General features: G+C 51.7%; 1 protein-coding gene across 4 annotated transcripts; it reads left to right on the forward strand.

The window, feature by feature from the left end:
• The first annotated feature begins 70 nt into the window (after positions 1-70).
• Positions 71-22,582, forward strand: TEF (TEF transcription factor, PAR bZIP family member). 4 transcript variants are annotated; one of them, XM_024579100.4, is made up of 4 exons: positions 71-251; positions 13,101-13,433; positions 17,785-18,005; positions 19,076-22,582. In XM_024579100.4, exons 1-4 carry the CDS (start codon positions 149-151, stop codon positions 19,289-19,291), a joined length of 873 nt encoding a protein of 290 aa, XP_024434868.1. In that variant the 5' UTR covers positions 71-148; the 3' UTR covers positions 19,292-22,582. The 4 variants fall into 4 exon arrangements, with proteins under 4 accessions (XP_024434868.1, XP_024434869.1, XP_024434867.1 ...); XM_024579101.4 differs by having other exon boundaries at positions 78-251; positions 13,116-13,433; XM_024579099.4 differs by lacking the exon at positions 71-251 and adding an exon at positions 8,667-8,929 and having other exon boundaries at positions 13,116-13,433.
• The last annotated feature ends 719 nt before the right edge of the window (positions 22,583-23,301 follow it).

Consider the following 23,301-nt stretch of genomic DNA (forward strand, 5'->3'; position numbering starts at 1 on the left):
GGGGGTGGACGGGCGGGCCGGGGTCTGTGCTGCCCATTGGCTGCCTCCGGCTCCCGCCCCGCCCGCCTCCAGAGCCTGTGGCTCCCGGGCCAGCTCCTGCCTCTCCAGCTGCTTCTAAACTCCCAGTGAAAGCTCCTCCTGCCAGGCCATGTCAAGCTGCGACCGGATCGGAGTGGCCCCTGCCATGGACATGCCTGAGGTTCTCAAATCCCTGCTGGAGCACTCTCTGCCTTGGCCAGAGAAGAAGACAGGTAGGAATGGAGGTGGCCTGCATTGGCTGGCTGCCCAGGTGCCCAAGGGGTTGGGGGCAGCCACAGGCAGAGTGGCAGGACAGGCATCTCCAAGCTAGAGAGGGTCCCCAGCAGGGGTCTGTCCTTGGTCCCTTCCCGAGCAGGAGGAAGGGCTGGGGTGCAGAGAGGGACAAGGTAGGGACTGCCCCCTCAGTCTGCTGGCTTGGGGAAGCCATGGCCAGCATGTGGCCACTGACAGGTGCTGTGCTCACGTGGAACAAGGGCAGGACCAGAGGGCCCTGCTGAGAGAATGTACTGGATGCAGAATGCTTATTAAGTCCCCTCCCTCTGCACGGTGGCAGAGGACGGGCAGAGACTGTGGATTTGGGCAGCCTCCGGTCTAGAGAACAGGCTTTCTTCCGTGTGCCTGCTTCAGCTCCTGCTTGCTGGAGGGCTGAACCCACGGATGGGAGGGAAGCTGTTATGTAACAGGACCACAGGCTCGAAGCCTGGGTTCCTAGGATACCACGGGCAAACATGGGGCAAGGGAGCCTGTAGAGGAGGGCGTGGACCGAGGGGCAGAGCCTGCCACCAGCACCAGGTATCTCCCAGCTCCTGCCTGAGCAACCCAAGGCCATGGCTAGCTTTGGGGATCCCCCTGCTTAGGGTTCTCCCCATCTTCTCTGTTCTAAGATGTTAGGGACTCACACCCAGGTCCTCACTGCTCAAACCCCCCAGGCGCCTTAAAGGAGTCCTGCTGTCCTCTGCTGCCTGAGTCTGACTTAGGCGCCCCAGTGTGTTGTCCCCTCAGGGGACCTTTCTCAGGCCTTTCCCTCATCCTGCTGTGCTGGCAACGGACACATCTCATCACCAGGTAGCCCTGGTTGTCCCACAGGACTTTGTCCCACAGTACCTCAGCCTACTCCCACACTCGGTAGCCTGAGGACAGACACCATACTCCATGCCCTCTCTCCCTCTCACCCCATTGGGAGCCAGGCTCAGGAAAAGAGGGGCAGCAGGCTCTGCTCCGTGGAGACCCTGCATGGGGAAAGAAAGATGGGTCTCAGGGTCTCACAGAGCTCCAGGCCCAGGGTCCTCAGACTGCACCCTGAGGTTCCTGCCGGGGCAGCCGGGCCACCCTGGAGGCTGGCATCACAGGAGCTCCTGTGCCCTCCTCGCACTCAGAATCCCAGCTGATCACCAGGAGAAGCTCATCTCCTCGGGACACCCTCAACTCAGCCTGGCGGATGAGTCACAGCTGACTTTTTCTTGCCATCTCTGAACAGCCGTGTGGGTAGGTGAAGCTGAAGTCCTTCCAGCAGCTAGAGGTAGGGGGCTCCCGTCTTGGTCTAGGCACCCAGGGAAGGTGGGGTGTGCAGGATGGCTCAGTGCATGCACAGGGAGTGGCCGGGCTGCTGGCAGCTTGCAGGGACAGCTCCCCACTGGGCAGGGACAGGTTCTCGGGGGCAACTCAGGGCGCTGCTCCTCTGCTCATGAGGATAACAAGGTCCTTGAAGTGTGGCAGCAGCTGCTGGTCGCTGGTTCCCAGCTGGTCCACAGAGCCTTGTGACAGCTGGAAAATCCCCATCACTCACGACGAATGGGCACAGTTGGGGCCCAGCGCTGAGAGGACTGGCCGAAGGTCCTGAACAGAGCTTTGCCAAGAGCTGGCAGGCTCTGACTGAGGGTCAATTGGCCTGCTACAGCTGGGTTGGTCAAGGGCTGTGGACCAGCGTCTCAGGCCGCCTTCTATCACCTCTCCATGTGGTATCTCACTGAGGGTCAGAAGCACGAGGCCCCGTGGGACTGACAGATGCCATTGGGTAGATAAACCTAGAGGCCAGAGTACCCACAAAGACCTCACTCACATCACTACCCCAGCCTGCAGTCACCACTTCCAAAGCTCCCAGACTCTCCGAGTCTCTCATAAATAAAAGTATCTACCTGAAAAGCCATGTATCTCGGTGAAAAGAGAGTACACACCCTCTACAGAACTAGAATTTCTGGCAGTCATGCAGCAAGTACCTTAAGTTCTTGAAGGAGCTTCTTTCCCCGTGTTCCCCACTCTGGCTCGGACCTCAGTGGGAGGAAGACAGCTAGGTGCCAGCTGCCCCAGAAACAGTTGCCCTCAGGATCTCTTGCCCTTTGCTTTGCTGTAATAAGGACGGGTTTCTCACGGGGGACTGAGACCTGTCTACAAACTCCCCACTTTCTCCAGCCCCCTACTGCTTCGGCACACATTTAGGTCACGTGCAGAGCTTATCTTGGGTCCAGCGTGAGGGAGTTTCAGAGGAAAGCGTGTAGAGTGTGAGAAATTCCAGGTGTGCTCTCATGAGATTGTTCTCCCTGCAGCCCCTTATTTCATTTTCTAGTTCAAAGATGCTCCCTGAGACTGACCTTGGGGTTTCTCCCTCTCCCTCTTGCCTCCCACCCCAGCCTGTACAGAGAGACCTCCGCCTCTTGCCTGTCCCTAGTTAAGCAGATTTTATCTAGCAAAACTGATCAGGCTCCAGCCTCCCTTGGCTTCAGATTACAACAGCCACCTGGCAGCCCCTCACCCTGGGCCACCGGTTTGGCCAACTTTCCTGTGAGGCAGAGAAATCCACATCCAGCAAAAGGGTGGTCTGACTCAATTTCCCCGCTGTCTCTGAGCCCTGATCCCTAAGGACTATTCGTCCTGTTTCCACTCCTGCTCTTTCTCCCCAGGACCCTCTCCCAAGAGACGATTCTGTTTCAGACTGCTCACTCTCTCCTACTTTCTTCTCTAGCTTCTGGAAAGACCTGCTTCTCTAAACCGTACTTTAGCTCTTTATACCTCTTCCTTCCCTCACCCTATAGGGGCTTGGCTGTGCTTACAGGCTGGTCCCCCTTCTGACAGCTTTGGTCATTCAGGCCTTCCAAGCAGCCACATAGCATGAAACACACTCAAAGTTTGAACATGGCCTTCACTTTGAGCTGGCCAGGTAGGGTCCCCACCTCAGAGAGCTCCTAACTAGCATCACTAGAGGGTCACCCAGTAGGGTATCCTAGATATAACTCTCTCTCTCCATTGCTAATCTATAAAAAATGAGAAAAAGAATTCCTGCTTCACAGGCTCATTGCCAAGATCGAAGGAGCTATCCCACACGAAAGTGCACGCTGTGCCGCGCCGCGCCGTTTTCTCTGTGAAGGCGAACCTGGCATTACACTCCTTCCACTATCACATTCGCAATCTGACCCGCACTCCCTTCTTCCTACCCTCCTTCCTGGGGATGTTCTCCTTAAAACAATTGAATGTTGCAAGTTTGTGCTGTCTCCTTGGAAATGCGTGCTGAGGCTCCTGGGGGCCCTGCACCAAACTGGATAGCCAGCTGGCCTGGCCAGGGAAAGAGCTGAATGATAACAGGCCAGATGTCAAGGGACTTTCTGGGACAGAGGCAGTGGTGCAGATGAGGGGCCTGGGTAGCCTTCTCTTGGGGGATTGAACTAAATGGCCCCAGAGGGTGGACTCGGTACAGCCCGGGCTGTCCTGAGGTTAGCCTCAGGAAGGTCCATGGAGTCGCCTCCACTCCCAGCCTGGGGAAGCCAGGCAAAACCAAGCAATCTTGAAGTAGCCCTTCAGAGAAGAGAGGTGGAGGAGGCCTTCTGTGTGCTGGAGACCATGGCTCCTCACTACCACCTTCTAAGTGATGAGGATTGGCTACCCTCAGGGCCAGCACATAGGCCAACCTCTCTCCTTGCTCCACCTTAGGGGCTCAGCTGCCTTCTCTATCTGTCCCCTGTCACCAGTCAGAGAAAGGTGAGAAATTCATTCTCACCGGGTGCCAGAAACTAATGGCAGTGTCCAGGAGTGCCCCTTCCACATGGCTCTGCATCTTGACAGGCCCTGACCCAAGACCAGGCTGCTTAAGGAATGCATCCTGAATTGAAAGGCCACTGTTCCTGCGTTCGAGCTGGGGGTTGTGCGAAGTGCTTTGACAGCACTGCTTGTGAAATGGCTTTGCAAGGGCAGTGGAATTGTCTGTTCTACAGATGAGCAGACTGAGGCTCAGAGTTGTCAGGGGTTCCAGCCCGGCTCCGCCCGCTTCCAGGCTCGACCCTGCCCCCAGGGCCCCAGGGCGTCTGAAACCCGGACCCAGGGCAGGACCTCTCCAGTCATCTTTGCTTTGTCATCACTTGCTCATTGAACATTTGCTACACTACACTGGTGGCTTGGAGTGAATGACACATGCATGCATGGCCTGGCGTCCGCACTCCATGGGAAAAGACAATCAGCAATCGGGAGGCAGGACCGACCTCTCCAAGGGGGTAACATTCAAACTGAGGCCTGGGGGCCAGGAAGAGGTGAGGTTGGAGAGAACTTTCAGGCTGAGGAAAGAGCACCTGTGAAGGCCTTTTCTAGGGCAGGAAAGACTCATGTATCTGAGCAAGAAAAGGCCACTGTGGCTGCAGAAGGTGAGCAAGGGGAGAGAAGGAAGATGTGAGGTTGGAGAGAAATGCACCAGGGAGAGCCTACAGGGCCTTGAAGGGAGTGCACCTGTCATCTCCCTGCCTGCAAGGCCCTACCCACCCCCACTGTTCTCATGAAGGTGGCAGGTGAGGAGGAATGAGGTAGTCCCAGAACAATTCAAGATGGAATTATAGTAAGAGTTAATTTCAATCGAGCACTTGCTACGCACCAAGGGTGGCTCTCAGCCATGCCTGAATGGACTCTGATTTCTGACACTCCGGCACAGAGAGGTTAAGCAATTTGCCTTGAAGCCACACAGTTAGGAAGTACTTGAAGCAGGAATCAGACCCAAATGGTCTGGCTCCAGAGCCCACACCCTACCACTGCACCACCAACAGGGCTTGCATGGGACAGTCCTTGGCCACCAGGCAGTGGCTGTTGAGATGGCAGAGACTGGAGCTGAGGGCTTCTCTCTAGAAATGGCCCTCTTGGAGCAGCTCTCCATCTGTAATCAATCGGGATCCTGGGAGTGGGCAAAACGCAAGCGGAACAGGAAACCAGTACTCTTGAGAATATTGAAGAGATGGGCAAGAGGTAGTGAAGAGCCTCCACCCACCACTTCTACCCTAGAACACACTGAGACCGAGGCACACAACACAGCCCACAGGGATGTGGGCCCGAAAGGAGGCAGCTGTTGGTTCGGCTAGTGCTGGGGCACCTGCCATGTTTGTTGTTTTAGGTTTGACTGTGAAACACAATGACAGCTATTTAACGTTAACACCTTCCAAATGTGTATGACTTGGCTCTGAAAGGTTTTGTTAACCCTCCTACCAGCACCAACAACAAATGAGTCAGCAAATACTTGTGGAGTTCCTAACCTGAACAAAGCTTTGTACTCTCCTGCAACTGGTATTGGCAAAGCACACAGATGACTGGGCTTTGTTAGAGCTCAGTGGAAGCCTTAGCGTCGCCCTGGTCTTACGCACACCAGCCTTGCCGCACACATTTCAGTAAGTGGAAAGATGGGATGGTCCTGTCCTGCTAGACACTGAATGTGTGGCCAAAAGATCATTATGAGGCATCCAGCCAAGGGCTCCCAGGCTGGAGTTTTAGCTCTTCTAAACTTCAAGTTTAAATGATAATACTCCAAACTGGTGGGTAATGGCTTAAAGGCACTTGTTCTACATATGCTCGAGCGAATTGAATTAAGCTTTTAACTTGGATTGGTTAGCAGGTTTCTGGAACAGGAAAGAGTAGAATTCAAAGCCAGCCCAGCTCTGGAGAAGGCTCCAACATAGGCTCCAGAGCCCTCCCAACCCCCGCAGCTACATAGCCTTGTACCTACACCCCAAATAATTCTACTCCAGACCCCACACAACCTGAGAGGAAGCAGAAGGGTAGAGGCCACACCGTGCCATGCTGTTCCAGGCGGGCACTTGACACTGCTTCTCACATATAGTCCTCCTACCCACTCTGTGAGGTAAGCGCAACCGTCTCTGTTTCCAAGAGAAAAATAACGAAGGCTTAGGCAAGAGAAGTCTCTTGCCCAGGCCACGTGGCTGGTCAGCGTCTGGCGGGGATTCTACCCCAGCCCACAAAGCTGTCCCCAGGATCACGCTTTCCTCAAGAAGTGGCTGCACTGAAACCCTGCTACTAAAGAACACTAAGATACCATTTCATATTAAAGCCTTAACCACATAATAGCATGTTCTTGTTACGGAGTTTATCTCTTTGTAGGGCTCACAAACACTGTGGAAATGAGCTAATTACTTCTCACAATATTTATTTATCCACTAAGAGAAGGGGCAAGGCCACACTGCTATTCCCACTTCACTGACACGCGCTGGAGGTAGAGTAAGGCAGTGATGCCTCCTCTCAGGTCAGCTGGAGAATGAAGACTAGAACCTCGTGGCTCCCGCCTCCCGGATGGCGCTGTCGAAGGCTGCCAGCTGGCAATGTAGCTAACCTCCCAGCTTGCAAGTAGGCACGAGAGAGAACATGTTTGCAATGTTCTTGCGGTGTTTGTGACACACCACTTGCCCTGTGGTTATCCAGGGGAAAAGCCCTCTCTGGGGAGGGTCAGTACATGAACACAGAACCAAATCCAAACTAGCTTTTGAAGCCCCGACCTGCTGGCCTCACTCCTCATCATTGTCACGTGCCTGGTACGTGAGTTGCTCCAGGCTGGGTGATGAGTGGAGTAAGCATTTTCCCTTTGGATAACTGTAGCTTTAAAAATATCTAAATATGTACTCCCTCTTACTGCATCGCGACTTTGTCGTAAACAAATGCTATAACCTTCCACTGTTATGTTATCATAAATCCTTCTCTAATACTTTGAGGTTTTTCTGCTTCAAAAATGTCATATTAGCCATGAAAATATGCATTTGACTCTAGTCCAGTCAGTCTCTCTGCTGCCAAACTAGGCATTTTTTAAAAAAGCTTCATATACTATTTTAATCAATCTCCCTTGGAAAGTCTTTTAAAATTTGTTTCTAAAAACCTCGAGCTCAGTTTCACCTAAAGATATCTTAGCCATACACAGAATTCCCACTAACAACTCTGCAACACAACAGATTTTGTGTACACAGTCTCGTATTTCCACTAACTTGGGAGTGACATGGGCGCTGTACCAGCCTCCAGGATAATGGATACACCAGCCAGTGGCTTTATACCCATTAGTTCCATTATTATTTTTCAGTTTTAGAAAAATATGGAAACTACCACTTGTGGCAGGTTTGCAATTGCGCGTTCATGTACATCAGCCTCCAGAAACCCCACAAGGTAGATCCTTGACATATGTCCCCATTTGACACACAAGGAAAGGGGGCCTGGAGAGGGGAAGCAATTGGCTGGAGGTATCAGGTCAGAAAGTGACTGAAGTCCAGTGCGTGTGGCAGGAAACTTGAGTTTTGGAGTCAGACGCCATGACCCCGCCCCGCCCCACTACCTTTCCAGGCACCCATTTTCTTGTCCCTTCTCAGCTCCCCGCAGAATTCTAATGGGCTCAGCTTGACAACTTTCAGCTAGCTGGGTGTCGCTGTCACGGCCCTGCCGGGTGAGCCCGGCTCCGTCCTGCCATTCCCGACTCGCCAGCGCTGGGCAGGATACAGGACAAACAAGCCCAAGTCCCTGCCCTCTGGGCGTCTGGGCAGGCAGAGTCTAGTACGGTTTGGGTTCAGAGCAGAGTATAATTTGTTCTTCGAAGAGGGACGAATTTCTGGGCGCTGTTTAGGAGCAGCTTCCTGTACCCCTCACATTGGACATTTTTACCTTTCCCGAGGAACTCCCAGGAAGCGTTTATATTTTAAGAGAGGAGGTGGTTCTCCCACAAAAATCTGTAAACGAGTTTGGTTTTCGGGGGGAAGGGGCTGTCCCTAGGAAAAGGATGGAAAAGTTCTAGAGAGGATCAGAATTTCAGAGCTGTTTAGGACTTTAGAGATTATCTAGTCCAATCCCTTAATTTTATAAACGAGGAAATAGGCTCAAGTGAAGCATCTGGACTTCCCCAAGGTCACAGCTAGTCAGTGGGAGGACAAGAGCGTGTACCCCAGTCCTGGCTTGGGGCTGGGCCCGTTCTCTACACCCCACCCCGCTCCGCCCGGCCCAGCCTCAAGAATGCTTCTCTCCACGCTAGTGTTTATCTGGCCGCCACGCCCGCACCAGAAACCCGGGATCAGAGAGGAACCTGACACCCCCTTCCGCGGCGGCCAAGCCTGCTCCTGTCCCGGCCATCCCTACGGGAAGAGCAGGTCGCCGTGCTCCGCCCTGCCCTCAGCCAACCTCTGCGGAAGGGGGTGCAGGCTCAACTCAGTGTCCCAAGACCACAACCCAGGGCAGAGTCCCGGGTACAAAAAGGCCCGCCTACCCCCGCCTCCCCTCCCCGCCGCCAGCCCGCACGTGCTGAGCCTCGTGCACCGACCCGGGCCCCGCCCCCGCCCTCCATTGGCTGCTCCTCGCCTTCCTCCTCTTCTCCCCCCTCCCCGCGCGAATAGACTCGGCTGGGGCTCCATGTGACCTGCGGAGGGTGGGCCCTGCATCCCGAACGGGCTCTCTGATAGGCTCTCCCCGCGGCTCCCAGCGCACCTCCTTTCAGTGGCCTGTCCCGAAGGTGGCGAGATTGGGATGAGACGGAGAGGAGAGCGGTCGCGGTGGTCTGGGATGAGACTGGGGGTTATGAAGAGGAAGGCGAAGGTGAAATCTCTGGTAGCAGGGAAGGAGCTACCGCAGAAGAGGGCCTATGACACAGACTCCTGCAGGCACCAATCAGGTGACTTGGGCAGATAGGGCGGGGCCTCCGGCGTTGCTCGTCACCTGGCCCTGCACGTGTCTCACTTATCACTGCAGCCTAACCAATCACCGCCTGGAAGGCTGCTCCTGCCCTCTTCACAGGGTGGGCCAATCCTAGGCCGCGGTCTGGGAAAGCTGGCCCGGCTTCATGAATAATTAATATAACAGAGCAAGTCTGCAGGCGGGGTAGGGATGGAGGGAGGCGGGGGAGCTATTGGACGCTTGCGCAGTAGCTACCAGTGTCGGCAGCAGCGGCGGGTCGCACAGCTCCGGCCCTTCTTGGGGGGAGGCGAGGCGCGAAAGCAGAGCGGGGGGTGGGGGGGGGCGCGATGTCCGACACGGGCGGTGGAAAGAAACCGCCTGTGGAACCGCAGGCGGGGCCAGGCCCAGGGCCTGGGCGCGCAGCTGGGGAAAGGGGTCTACCGGGGTCTTTCCCACTGGTCCTGAAGAAGCTGATGGAGAACCCCCCGCGGGAGGCGCGCCTCGGTGAGGAGCAAGGGGTCCGCGCGCACTGGGGGGGCGGGGTTTACAGGGGCGTGGCCTTCTGAGGGCGGGGCTGGTTGGGAAGGTCGGAGGTCTGGGTGAAGTGAGCCCGCAGAAGGGAGATGAGACCCGGGATGACGACGGGCCTGGTGGGCAAGGCGAGAAGGTTGGGGGAAGGTCAGGGGCGAGTTGAGAGAGGTTGGGTCAGATGGTCGTTGGCGGGGAGGGTTTGGAGGGAGCGCATGGGGTGGGGTCGCGGTGAGGAGGTTCCTTGGAGCCGCCCGAGCGTGCGCGAGGTGTAGGGGTTATTGAGCAGGCTGAAGGGTGTCGTACAGCCACTTAAATGACGCTCCAGGGAGCCTTCTCCCGGGACAGCGTCATCCAGATCACTTGGGATGCTTGTTTAGAATGCTGGTTCCTGGGCCCCACCCTTCACCTACCGAATCTGCAGCTCGTGGGACAGGAGTCTGCATTTTAAGGAGCACCCCACCACCGTGATTCCCTAGTCCACTAAAGTTTGCGAAGCGCTGATTTACATGGCAGATTGTCTTTGCTTTTGGCCTTGCCTCCTCCTGGGAGGAGGACCTTGTCTTCGTCCCCACTACTGGGTGCACCCTGGAGATTTTTTGGAAGTGTATCTCAGGGTTGCTGCTGAGCTGGGGGAGGGGGTGTCAGAAGAGATGGAGAGTGGGGCAAGGCAGGTAGAGGGATGAAGATCAGAATAATACCACTGAGGCCCTTTACCTGGTTTTGGGGGGCTGACCCTAGACTTTGAGGGCCACAGTAGCATAGCTGGCCTTCATCTTGTTTCCTAGGCCACAAAGGTCCCAAGGGCCCATGTGGAAAGCAGGTTTGGCCATGTTGTTTTGGCCTGGCAACATGAGGTTCAGAGAGTAGTAGAGTGCCACCTATTGTGGTTTTAGGAGCACAGAGATAGGCTTTGCATCCGAGACCTTTGAATTTCCAAGAACCATCAGTATAGTTTAGGGGTTTGGGATGGAATAGGCTTTCTGTGAATTACCTGTCTTGGGGAATTAATGTTCTTTTTTAAAATGCCATCTCTATCTTTCCTGGGTGTGTTTTGAGGCTTCCATTCCTATGGCTTGTCATGGTTGGATTATAAATAGCTTCAGCATATCAGGTGAAGCCAGGCTTTCTCCTCTTGCTGCAGGACCTCCCGTGCTCAGACCCTTTTGTTTGTTTTTAAGGCGATGCTTTGTTCCAAATCTGGGACTGAGACAAGCTGCTGGGACAGGTGTACACATCTGTCAGGTTCTTGTTCAAGATTGCCCAATAAAAGCTATCCATAACAATAATTCTCCTTTACATTAGCAGAGTTCTCACAAAGCACATTGACAGAATCTTGTTTTATTTAGTCTTTCACAGCAGTCCTATAGAGGGTATTATCCCCACTTTGCAGATGAAGAAAGTTGAGGCTCTGAGAGGGGAGGATGCTTCTTCCTCAAGGTCACATTGCGAGGCCTTGCAACTCTCAGTCTGGTGCTCTACTGTATCACTGGCAACCACTAGTGTTAATCCCTGTGACCTGAGTGATGGACCTAATTCTTTATTATCTCTTACAATTAAAATTCCATCTTATAAAAACATTGATTAAAAACATCCTTAGCTGGCCCAGGCTGCTGTGGCTCAGTAGGGAGGGAAGACCTCCGACCTTCCCAGCCACACTGAGCCACTGAGTGCCAGCCTGCGGACCAAAAGGCTGCCAGTTCGATTCCCAGTCTAGGGCACATGCCTGGGTTGCAAGCCAGGTCCCCAGTAGGGGGGAGTGTGAAAGGCAACCACACATTAATTGTTTCTCTCCCTCTCTTTCTCCCTCCCATCCCCTCTCTTAAATAAATAAATAAATATTTTTTAAAAATACCCTTAACTGCTTAGGTCAAGCAAAACCTGAAACTAATTTTTACTTGTCCTTCAGTATGGCTGTTTTTATGTCTCCTTTCTTCTTCTCCTCTCCTTTGATCCCCATGGCCTCACCCAACATGGACCCTGAACAGAATGTGAGTCGAGATCTGGGTGAGGAGACCCCTGGTAGTATTCTCCGTTGGTTAGAGTGTTGTCCTGATACACCAAAGGTTGCAGGTTCGACACCCAGTCAGGGCACGTATAAGAAGCAACCAATGGATGCATAAATAAGTGGAGCAACAAATTGGTGTTTCTCATTCTCTCCCCCTTCTACTTTCTCTCTATAAAATCAATAAATAAAAATTAAAAAATAAAAAAGATCTGGGGGAGGAGAAAAGTGAGGCCATCTGGCCTATGCGGCCCAACAAAGCTTGGCTTTCTTACTTCCCATTTGGCTTGCTTTCTTCCTTCAACCAAAGCCTGGTACAGAAGGCAGTTGAAAGAATTCCGGCTAATTCGTATTAGAAGCTATGACCAAATTCTGTTTGTTAAAACCTCCACCTTCTTAACCCATTTTTATTGGACCAACGGGCTTCTTTTTGGCTGGCTATGGTGTGGGAGTCCATGCATGACTGGTTTATTTCCAACATAATCATATTTGATTTCTCTTTTTCACTTCAGAATCCAGAGTTCAAAGTTGTCTCCCTCATTTTGAAAACCCATTATGAACTTGTCATGATTTTATCTCCCACTTCCCCAATTAGACTGCCTGTCATTTTGATTTCCTTCAACCTTGTCGCATTTCTTTCTTGTATGTTTTTCCTAATTTGTCCTTTCTTTGATATCCACACACTTTTTAACTGAGACAATTAGGTGAGACCTACTCCCTGCTAATTGATTAGTTTTCCTTTGAATGGGAGCAAGATTTCTTCTTTAGCTCCACCCTCTCCTTCTTCCCTGAAAACCTGCCTTTCAGTCCTCTCTGCTTATTCGGGGATAGACTTCTCTGGAAATTATTGCTCTAAAAAAGGTCCTGAAAAGACAGCTCCATACCCTCTGTATCTAATAAACTTAAAGGGAATCTGTGTGCTAGCCCTAGTGCTCTTCACTCAGGACACACTTTTTCCCATGGCCACAGTCATCCTGCACCCGTGTTGGCCCTGAGATCTGGCAACCACAGACACAGTCCCTGAGTTCAATGAGCTCATGGTAGTAATGAGTGCCTGCCATTTGCCCAGAACTCCCTAAGCACTTTAAAATGTTATGTTTAGTTTACACCAAAGAGGAAGCTTTATTCTCATTTACAGTGGATGACACTGAACCTGGGGGAGGTTAGATAACATGGCTAAGGTCGCATATCCCAGCAACTGGGTGGCAGAACTGGGATTCAAGCCCTGGGCTAGGTTGATAAGGAGGAGGTAGCTGGAGGGGACAGGACAGAACACAAAAGTTTTTGACCTGCGCCCTTTCCTGTCACAGGGAAAAGATAATCAGGAAAGCTCAGAAATTCCATTTCCTCCCTGTAGCCTCTCTCCTCCAGATGCTAATTCCACAGCCTATTCTGAATTAACCACATTAGAGTTTGTGGTGAGCCTTCTGGGAAGCCCAAGCATGGATGAGGACGTGCTGCCATCTCTAAAGGAGACCAGTGGGCCTAGGTCAAGCACCAAGTTATGAATGGAGAATACAGTGAGCTCTTGAAATGCATGGGATAGATCAGGACTCGGAGAGATGGGCTAGCCCTGTGAAGCTCAGTGCTCCCCTCCTGGGATTGAACTACCCTCTTATGTGGTGTCTCATCACAGATTTTGTGTCTGCAGATAAGGAAAAGGGGAAGGAAAAGCTGGAGGAAGACGAGGCCTCAGCAGCCAGTACCATGGCCGTTTCAGCCTCCCTCATGCCACCCATCTGGGACAAAACCATCCCATATGATGGCGAGTCTTTCCACCTGGAGTACATGGACCTGGACGAATTCCTGCTGGAGAATGGCATCCCCGCCAGCCCCACTCACCTGGCCCAGAACCTACTGCTGCCTGTGGCTGAGCTAGAAGGGAAGGAGTCGGCCAGCTCTTCCACAGCGTCCCCACCATCCTCTTCCACCGCCGTCTTTCAGCCCTCTGAAACCGTGTCCAGCACAGGTTGGTGACGGGCCTTAGGGCAGGGCCATCTGTCCCATCTAAGGGAGTCCACTTCCCACTGAAGGCTTCTTAATGTCCACATACCCAATGAGCCCCTTCTCTCAGAGGAGGTCCCGGTGGGCCTGCAGTGTGGAGAAACCCTCTGCTTTCCACCATCCAGCATAGTCCCCGAGGCCGAAGACAAAAACAGCAGTCCTGTCAGTAGTGTTGGAGATGTTCTGTTGGCTGGCATGTGGCCGCCGGTCAGGACAGTGGAGCGAGATCTGCCAGTCTAAGGCTTTCCAGGATAGAAATCCCATTCTGTGTTTTCTCAGCATGGCTCCTTACCCCGCGTGCACTTTGCCACAGATTATTGGGAAGCTCGGGCGATGATAATAATCGTGCCAGCTAACATTTATTTAGCACTTGCTCTGTGCCAGGCATTAACATGTAATCCTCACAAGAATCTTATCAGATCGATACTCTTATCTGTGTGTTAGAAGTGAGGAAACAAGTTGAGTAACTTGCCCAAGGTCACACACAGCTGGTAGGTAGTGGGGGCAGCACTGGAGCCCAGGCTGTCTGACACTGTAGCCAGGTCCTGCTTAGGCTCTGGCACAGAGAAGGCACCTTTGGGATTCCTCCTCCATCCTCTTGTCCTTTTTCTGTTTTACCTCTGGAGGTTGGTTGGTCCATTGGTTGGTTGGTTGGTTTTCATGCCCTTTGGACACGAGCCCTTCGGAGGAGGCATGGTCGCTGTTTCAAGGGTCTCTGCGAAGCCTTCTGCAGGCTCGGTTAGAGGCGCACAGGCTGATGGCTCCTGGAGGGCCCCCCGGGAACCCACACCCAGAGAATTCCCGTGCTCTATTTTTTTTTTTTTTTATTTTACTTTCATTATGGACAAATTTTTGAATACAAAAGGTAAACTACTATAATGAACCTCCACGCAACCATCACTCAGCTTCCATAATTCTTAACCAATCTTGTTTCTATAACCTCTCCCACCCCCCCACCTGCTTATTTTCAATCAAATCCTAGATATTTCATCCATGAATATTTCAATATGTATGTAAAATATGAGTTCTTTTAAAAAATAACAAAGTAGCAGTTTTACATTTGAACTTAACAATAGATTCTTCAGCATTCAAATTTCCAAAAAGTTGTCTCATAAATGCTGCTGTTTCACAGTTTGTTTGAATCAGGATCCATAGAAGACCCACACATTTCATCCAGTTGTGTCTCTCAAGTCTCTTAAATCTCTTATAATCTATAGGGTCCACTCTTTTTTTTTCTTTGCAAGTTATTTGTTGAAGAAATGGAATCATTTGTCCTGCAGAGTTCAGCACAGGCTGGGTTCTTCTGACTGTGACCCTGTTGTGCCATTGACCGTGCTCCTCAGCACCTTGTTTTTTCCTGCAAATGGGTTAGCTCTAGAGGCTTCAGCTGATTCCAGCCAATTCTTGTTCAAAGGCAGCTTACTTTTGTGCTGGTTGGGTTGTCCTAGAAGGCTGGTTTCATGGGTGGGCAGGGGCAGAGTGGGAAACGAGCCCCTGTCTTGTCCCTTAAGTCACCTAGATGACATTTGCCTTTGTGTTTTTAAGAAACTTCTTAAGTAGGGCACACAACAGTGCCCTATCGTAAGTATACCATGCGATGAATGTTCACAAAGTGAACCCAGCCGTGTGACTCACCCACGTCAGGAGATACATTATCGGTGTCCCCAAAGCGCCTTGCGACCCCATTCAGTCATTACTCCCCAGAGGTGACCACTATCTTGATTCCCATGATCAGAGATTCCTTTTGCTTGTAATTGAATGTTCTGTAAATGGAATTGTATATTATGTCCTCTTTTTTTTTAACTACTATGTTGATTATACTCATGTTTATAGCTTTCTATAGCTAGCTTTATAGTATACACATAAATTGTATGGACATCAGAATCTCCTTACGCTAACAACATAGATTTACAGAACGCACTTAAGGAATACTCCTGTGACAGAAAAACCACAATACAGATAAAGTAAGATCTACATTGAAGAATTGTACACATGGTAGAAGTGAAGGTAGAATTTTCCTCTTAGTTTTTCAGTTTCTTCTGTAGGAAAGACATAAGTAGTATGCATTCTTTTGTGTTTAGCTTCTTTCCTCAACTTTGTTTATGAGAATCATCCATGTCATAGCCTATAGCATAGCTTGTTCATTTTCATTGCTGGATAGTATTCCATTGTGTGACCATAGTACATATCCATCCTATAGATGATGGGCATTTGAGGTACTTTTAGTTTGGGGTTATGCGCAGCAATGCCATGAACATTTCTGTGCATGTTGTTTGGTAAATACATGTGTACATTCCAATGGGTTATTTACTTAGGAGTAGAATGGCTGGGTCATCGGACATGCATACATTCCACTTTTTTTGATTCCTTATCCAAGGCTCTGTGTGTGTGAGTGTGTGTGTGTGAGAGAGAGAAATATAGATCGGTTGCCTCCTGCATGTCTCAGCTGAGAATCGAACCCACAACCGGGGTACATGCCCGACTGGGAACCCAACCTGTGCCCTTTTGGTGTATGGGGTGACACTCCAACCCTCTGAGCCCCCGGCCAGGGCTGCGTGCACAACACGGTCATTGCTGTTAATACCCCCAGCAGCGGGGTACAGGGGCTCTAGTTGTCAGCCTTTGGTGCCTTGACTGTTCGTTCTGTGGGGGAGAGTTTGGCAGCCCCAGTATTCCTCAGTGATCACATTGGTCCCTGGTTATTCATTCCTCTGACGCTCAGCCCTCTTTGTAATTAATCCCCTCTAATAGGGTGTGATGAGTTTATGTGCATTATCCAATTAAAACTTAACTCTGAGCATGTCATACCTCTGCTCAGAGCCCGCCAGTGGTTTTTCTCATATCAGGGTACAAGTCAAAATCGGTGATACTGGTGACATTTGGACTAGATAATTTTGTCGTTGGGGTTGGAGGAAGGACTGTGCTCTATATTATAGGATATCTAGCAGCATCCTTGGCTTCTACCCACTGATGCCAGTAGTACTCCCTTCCCCGCCACAATTCTTTTTTAAATTTTCATTCATTGACTTTAGAGAGAGAGAGGAAGGAAGAGAGAAACATCAGTTTGTTGTTCCACTTAGTTATGCATTCATTGGTTGATTCTTGTATGTGCCCTGATCGAAGATTGAACCTGCGACCTTCTTGTATTGGGACAATGCTCTAACCAACTGAGTTACCCAGCCAGGGCTTCCCCCACTCTGCACAATTCTTACATGGTCAGATGCCCCCTGCAGGACAGAATTGTCCCCTGTTCTTCACCTATTTTATCACTCTTCCCTCTCATTCATTCACTCCAGCTCTATCAGCCTCCGTGGCTGATCCTGGAACATACCAGGGCTTGGCGGGACACATAGCAGTGCGCTTGATGGTTGCTCTTCCTGAAACGTTTTCTCACAGATGTTCACGTGCCATCTGATGCTTCTGCAGATACCTAAACTTCAGCTTGTATAATATCAGCCTTCCCCATCAGAGTAATGTCCCACGAAGGCAAGATTTTTACTTGTTTTGTTCCCTGCTTTGTCTTTACCAGGACAGTAGCTGGCATGTAGTAGATGTTCAGTAAGTAGCTACTGACTGACTAATTATGTCTTTTGTGTAGTCCTATCATAGCACTGAATGGGTAGGCCAAAGGTGTAGGTTTTTAAAATAACTTATCTCTAACAACCTTTGAACTCTGAAAGTCCCTTTCATCTGATGTTCACTATAAAGTGGCAGCCAAGTAGGGCAGAGAAGAAAAAGGATTCAGAGTCAGCCAGGCCCAGACTTAAATTTTAATTCAGCCACTCACCTTCTGAGGGACCCTGGGAAAGCCACGTCCTTTCTCTGAGCCGTAGTTTCCTCATCTGTAAAATGAAGTTAACACTCGTCTTGCTTTTAGAGTCGCTGTAAGACTAAATGGAGCACTGTGACGGGAATGTCCCTAAGGACTCAAAAGTGGACGCCATTTCGTTATTCAGACTGTGTCCCTAACCTGTCACAGTTCACGCAGAGATTCAGCTATTTCTCATTACTTGAGAACCTGAAATCACAGGAAGTTTAAGGAGGATAATGATTTAATGTTTTGCTTAATATTTCTGGGGGCGGGGGGGGGGAACAATCAGAAAATCCTGTCTTTTTCAAGGGCCTCTGCTTCTTTTTCAGCATTTTGTTCCTAAAGGGAAGGATTCTTTCTATGTTTGTGTTGTTGATTTGCATCACATACGCCAGTCTGGCGTGGCTGTGCCGACACTGAGATTCAAGCAGGTATCTGAGTGTGTGGCATGAGTCTTTGCTGTTCAGTGGGCTGCTTTGGGACCACCTGCCTCTGTGTATTTCAGAATCCTCACTTGAAAAAGAGAGGGAAACACCCAGTCCCATCGACCCCAACTGTGTGGAGGTAGATGTGAACTTCAATCCTGACCCTGCAGACCTGGTCCTCTCCAGTGTGCCAGGCGGGGAGCTCTTCAACCCTCGGAAGCACAAGTTTGCAGAGGAGGACCTGAAGCCCCAGCCCATGATCAAAAAGGCCAAGAAGGTCTTTGTCCCCGATGAGCAGAAGGTAAGCTTGGGTCAGTGTAAGTGAAGGTACAGCACGGGTTCAAGAGACAGAGGGCTGCGCTTGCTCACGTTTGGTTTTATCTGGAGGGCCTCCCTCTTTATGGACACCGTTTAGAAAGGCATGAGTTCAGAGCATAGACCCATGTCCTGCACCAACTGGTAGAAAGAAAGGGAGTCAGGTGGTGTTGGCCCCTGCATGACTCCCAGGAGTTTCTGTTTCCTTATTGGCCAGTGGCTGTGTTGATGTTCTTGCTTCCCTGGCTTTAGCCCAGCCTTTGGGCAAGCGCTCACTAGGTCACAGGAACTGAGCTGAACAAGTCCTTGCTTTGAAGGGCAAAAGATAGTTTTATGTTGCAAACAGTTTTCAAGCTGATGGTTTTATAGGAGTTGGGATGGGGAGGGAACGTTTTGCAGTTTTTCCATCCTCGTCTGTGGAAAACTCACAGGAAGGACTTTTTATACAAGCTTTGGAGTTAGGCAGAGCTCAGTCCAGGCCCCACTTCGCCACCTAAAACTAGTTGGGCCTCAGGTTCCTCATTTATAAAATGGGAATAACTGTACCTGCCTATCAGGAGGTTTCTGAGGCTTTCATAATAATGGCAATGAAAATGGTAAGCTTTTATGTGGTCCTTACTGTAATAAGCACTTGTACATATTAATTCATTTACTCCTCAAACAGCTCGTTGAGGTAGTTGCTGCTATCCCCGGTTGTAAAGATGAGGGACCTGAGTTAAGGAAGTCGCACAGTTCCTCTGCTAGTAAGGGGCCTGGACCTTAGCCATAACCAACATGACTTTCTTTACGTCAGAGCATTGCAGAGCATGCTCCCAGTACATAGAGGCCCCCTTACTACCACTTCCCACCAAAGGGCTCTGTTTCTCATCCTGGGGAAAGAGCAGGGCCCCCTGCTGTCCTTGGCACATGCCTCTCTTCCCTGGGTCCCAGCTCTCACTCCGTCTGCAGCAGATGAGTGATAAAAGGAATCTGGGGTGTGGAGTGCTGGCAGGAGGAGAAAGGTTGGGTTTCCTTGGTGGGAAAGAGGAGAGACCAACAGAGGACACTTCCCCACAGGATGAAAAGTACTGGACGAGACGCAAAAAGAACAATGTGGCAGCCAAACGGTCCCGGGACGCCCGGCGCCTGAAGGAAAACCAGATTACCATCCGGGCGGCCTTCCTGGAGAAGGAGAACATGGCTCTGCGGACGGAGGTGGCCGAGCTACGCAAGGAGGTGGGCAAGTGCAAGACCATCGTGTCCAAGTACGAGACCAAGTACGGGCCCTTGTAACCCGTGCCCCCACCCTGGCTGCGCTGCCTGCATCTCAGCCCTCTGCCTGGGGGCTCCCTGAAACCCCACACATGTGTGGAGACTTATGACTCGTCACGGGAAAATGGCGACGCACCTGTTCCAGGAGCTGTCATGTTCAAGCTTCATTATCCCATGGCCAGTGCACGTGGCGACTTCCCTGGGGAGCCAGCCTGCTCACTGGCAGGGATGTGAGAATCGACGTAGACGGGTGCATCAGCCTTAGTTTCTGTTCTTAGACGTCTCAGCTGAATCGGAAGGGGACCTCTGGAGTACAGATCTCCTTTCCCAGGGCGCTCAGGCTGCTCTGACTCTCCCTCAGTCTCCACCCCGGGCTGTGGAGGCCTGTCTCTGCAGAATGAGTCCATTGTTGTCGCCCTACGTCTTCTCAGGTAGCAGGGCGTGTTTCTAGGCAGGCTGTGGCGGTGGGCCACCTCACCTCACCCAGAAAGTCTGAGAGAAACATCCGTTTCCATCTCCCTCAGAGGTAGGAAGACACACCAGCCCCTCTGTCGTGTCTGCATGGCTACCAGGCCACCTGAGCGGGGCTCTGCTAGCCTGGGTGGGGTTGGGGTCTGGGGCCTGCAGCAAAAGTGCACCCAACCACTCTTAGCTCCCACACCCCTTTACTCTTGTGACTCTGGGGCCAGGGAGGAGGCGCTGGCAGTCGGCTCTCTCTGTGTTTTGTCTGTTGTAGAGGAGAGGTTCCCAGGCCAGCCAGTCTCTGAGCCTGACCACAGTGCAGAGAGCTGCCCTGACATCTCCTCTTCTCCAGGTCACTTGTGGAGGCCACCTAAATCTCACTTGTCCCACTAGACTGTTTCTTTCCACCCAGTGACCAATCTCAGATCTTGAATATAAAATGAAAACCCCCTTGTTTAGGAAGCTTATCTTCCTGGAGGCGGGAGGCACCTTCTGCACGGTGGTCAGGAAATCAGCCCCCACCGTGGGCAGGGAGCCGGGGCGTGTGTCTCCGTGTCATCTCGCTCTGCTCTCCGATATGGGCCAGGCCAGAGGAAAGCAGAAGAGGGCTTCCCAGTTCGTGTTTCAGGATCCCTCCCCTGTGCAAGCTGCCAAGAGGGGACCTGCTGGGCAGGACACCCAGCCAGGGGTCACCAGGGTCGCAGCACAACTCGTGGAATAGCAGGTTCTCTAGACATATACAAGTGAAAGTCCCCTCAGTCTGGTCCTGAGAGACTTGGGCCACCCACACAGACCTGGCTGTGGTATGTGGAGGGGTCTTTGCAGCTGTGACTTCACTACCTCACAGCTGCTTTTTCTTGTGTCCAGCTGGACTTGGCTTTTTGCTCTGCCCAGGAGATTCATCAGAGAAACCCATGGAACCCTTGCTCATTGGGGTCAGTTGGGGCATCTGAAGATGGTGTATTTATTGGCTCAGGGCCAGGCAGCCTGTGGTTAAGAGGGGTCGGAGGTGACGGGCACACTTTGTCATGCTTACCACTGGCTTTATTTAAAGTGGTAGCTCCAAGACCCAACTCTGACCCCCAAAGACTTTTATAAAATAATAAGACCCGGGGAAGCCATCCACTGACCGTGGACCGCACCCCAGAGCAATGCCACGGCCCTCCGGGGACCTGCACACCCGCCTCTCCAGGGGACTTGACAAGGGTGCCTGAGGCCAAGGGAGGTCACCACCTCCCTCCAGGCCCCTGACTTTTACTTTGTGGTTCTACAAACCCCATGTTCACACTTTTCACTCTATTGTGACCACAACAGGGCAGTTGCATCCGGCATGTCAGTGTCCTGCCCCGGGCAGCTTGCCCGCCCGGGCACTCTCCCTCTGGTCTGGCTACCCACCAAGAGGGCAGTTCTCATTTTGTTATTGGTAGAAGAGCCTCCAGCTTAAAAGCTCTTCGTTTTCTTTGGCCAGAAAGTTTATGGCTTGTGGGTTTTGTTTTGTTTTTTTAGAAGGATGGAGACTTAATTTCTGGATGGTGTCCATGTTCTGACCCCCGTGGGTGGGTCGGTGACCTGAAGTCTCCCTTTTTTGTCTCACCCTCTGCACCTTCTGCCTGTTCAGTGCCCTCCCCTTCCTTCCCCCAGGCACTGGGTGTCTGGTTCCTTCCCCAAGTGCTTACTTGGAAAGAGTGTGGCTTCTGGCCTCTTTTAGAAAAGCCCCTTTGAGTTGGAGCCTCGTAGGGACAGGAAGGAAGTGCCCACGGGGGTTGACGTGTTGGGGAAGAGGAGTGCTCAGGGAAGTGTTCCTCCTTCCCAGGCCCAAGAATCGAGTCCTTGCAGGAGGGGGTGGATGCCTGTGATTTCCATCAAGGAGACTCCCTCCTGGCCCCTCTCCATCTTGGGGCTGACAGCCAAAGACTGAGACTCCTCTGTGCAAATATTTGACATCTAAAAAGCACTGGAGGCCAGCACAGAGAAGCCAAGATCAATGGCTTTACACGGGTTTGTGGTGGGCTGGGAGGCGCCATCCCTTCCTAAGCGCCCTGACTTCAGTTTCATGGCAGCCTTGCTACAGCCTCTGAACAGACAAATCGTGAATGAGCTAGAATGTTGCAAGAATATACATATAATAAATGTATATCTAGCTATTGATAGATACTTAAAGGGAGAGCATTCACAATGGCCAGCAGCCTTGTGGAGGGCCTGGGTAACTCTTACCCTTGGCCAAAGGAAGGCGTTTGCCTGTCTGGGTCTGAGGTTGGAGAAGGCACTTAACAGCATCACCCTGCTGTGGCCCTGGGTGGGCAGCTCCTGCAGCCCTCCAGCCTGAGGCGGGGTGGCAGGCGTGGGAGCCTTTGTACTGAGCAGCTCACCACCCAGGGCCCTGGGAGCCCTGCTCATACACGCAAAGGGCCAGGAGCCCTGGTTTTCATGGCAAAGCCCCACCCCAGAGCTCCTTTAACATCTGTTAATTAAGTGCAATAAATTTTTCTAGAAAATGGTAAAGACGATTTCCAGGTGGATATTGCTATCTTAGGGTGTTGGGGATGCCAGAACACCACTTGGTTTTATTTTTCTAAGTGCATGTGATGTGGTAGAGTGTGTGGGCCTCCCTGTCTTCCCCTGGGAGCTGGCATTCCAGTGAGCCCCTCTTTCTCACCTTTTTGGGGGAAGGTGGCAAGGAGAAAATTCCTCCTTCCCAGCTGGCGAGGGCTGCAGCAGACTGCAGCCCATTGGCCTTATGTGCGTGTGTGCGTGCGAGTGTGTCACTGCTGGTGGGCCGGAGTGATGTAATGGGGAGGGAAGCTGGGAATGTAACCTTTTCAAAGCGAAATTAAATATTTTGAGACGAGAGTTGTGGGGCTGTCTTTTCTGTCCTCTTCCTTCCCCCTGTCCCATCCCGTGCTTTCTCTGTCCATGTTGGCCTAGGAGCCTGAGGGTTATCCCTGGCACCCCTGCATCACTAGCCAGGCACCCTTGGCCAAGTAACCTAACCACTCTGTGCCTCAGTTTCCGCATCTGTCAGTGGAAGTTACTCTTACCTGCTCTCCTCACAGCTTACCAAGGAAAGACACTACCAGACCAAAGGCAGTTTGAATACATGAAAGTGCAGTAGGAAGTCAGGAAACTGCTCTTGGAAGGTGTTCCCAATGGGGAACCCTTGCTGGTGATTACATTAAAAAAAAAAAAACTGGAAGGGTTGGGTGGGATTCTGGGGGTTTTCTTTTTCTCCCTTTGCCAGATTTGTCTGGCCCCGAGAGCCTCACAATTAAAAAACAAGCTTATGCACAGGTGTAGCCACTTGCAGGGTACCGGCCCTGTCATTCCTGATTCTCAGCATTGGCATCCCCAGCACCCCTGCTCAGGGCTGGCCCCGGCCCACCTTGGGCTTTCACCCAGGGCTGGGGTGGAATAGGGTGTATCACCCTTGGCAGTGCTCCTGTAAGTCCCCTTCCCTTCCAGCTCCACACTGTCTTCACCCTTCTTGCTCTGCTGTTTCGGTGGAGCCAACGAACCTGCTGCCTCTGAGGCCTAGAAGAGCTGCCTTCCCACAACCAAGACTGCTCTGTCCT

Source organism: Desmodus rotundus, chromosome 3, assembly GCF_022682495.2.
Source record: "Desmodus rotundus isolate HL8 chromosome 3, HLdesRot8A.1, whole genome shotgun sequence".
Taxonomy (NCBI): domain Eukaryota; kingdom Metazoa; phylum Chordata; class Mammalia; order Chiroptera; family Phyllostomidae; genus Desmodus; species Desmodus rotundus.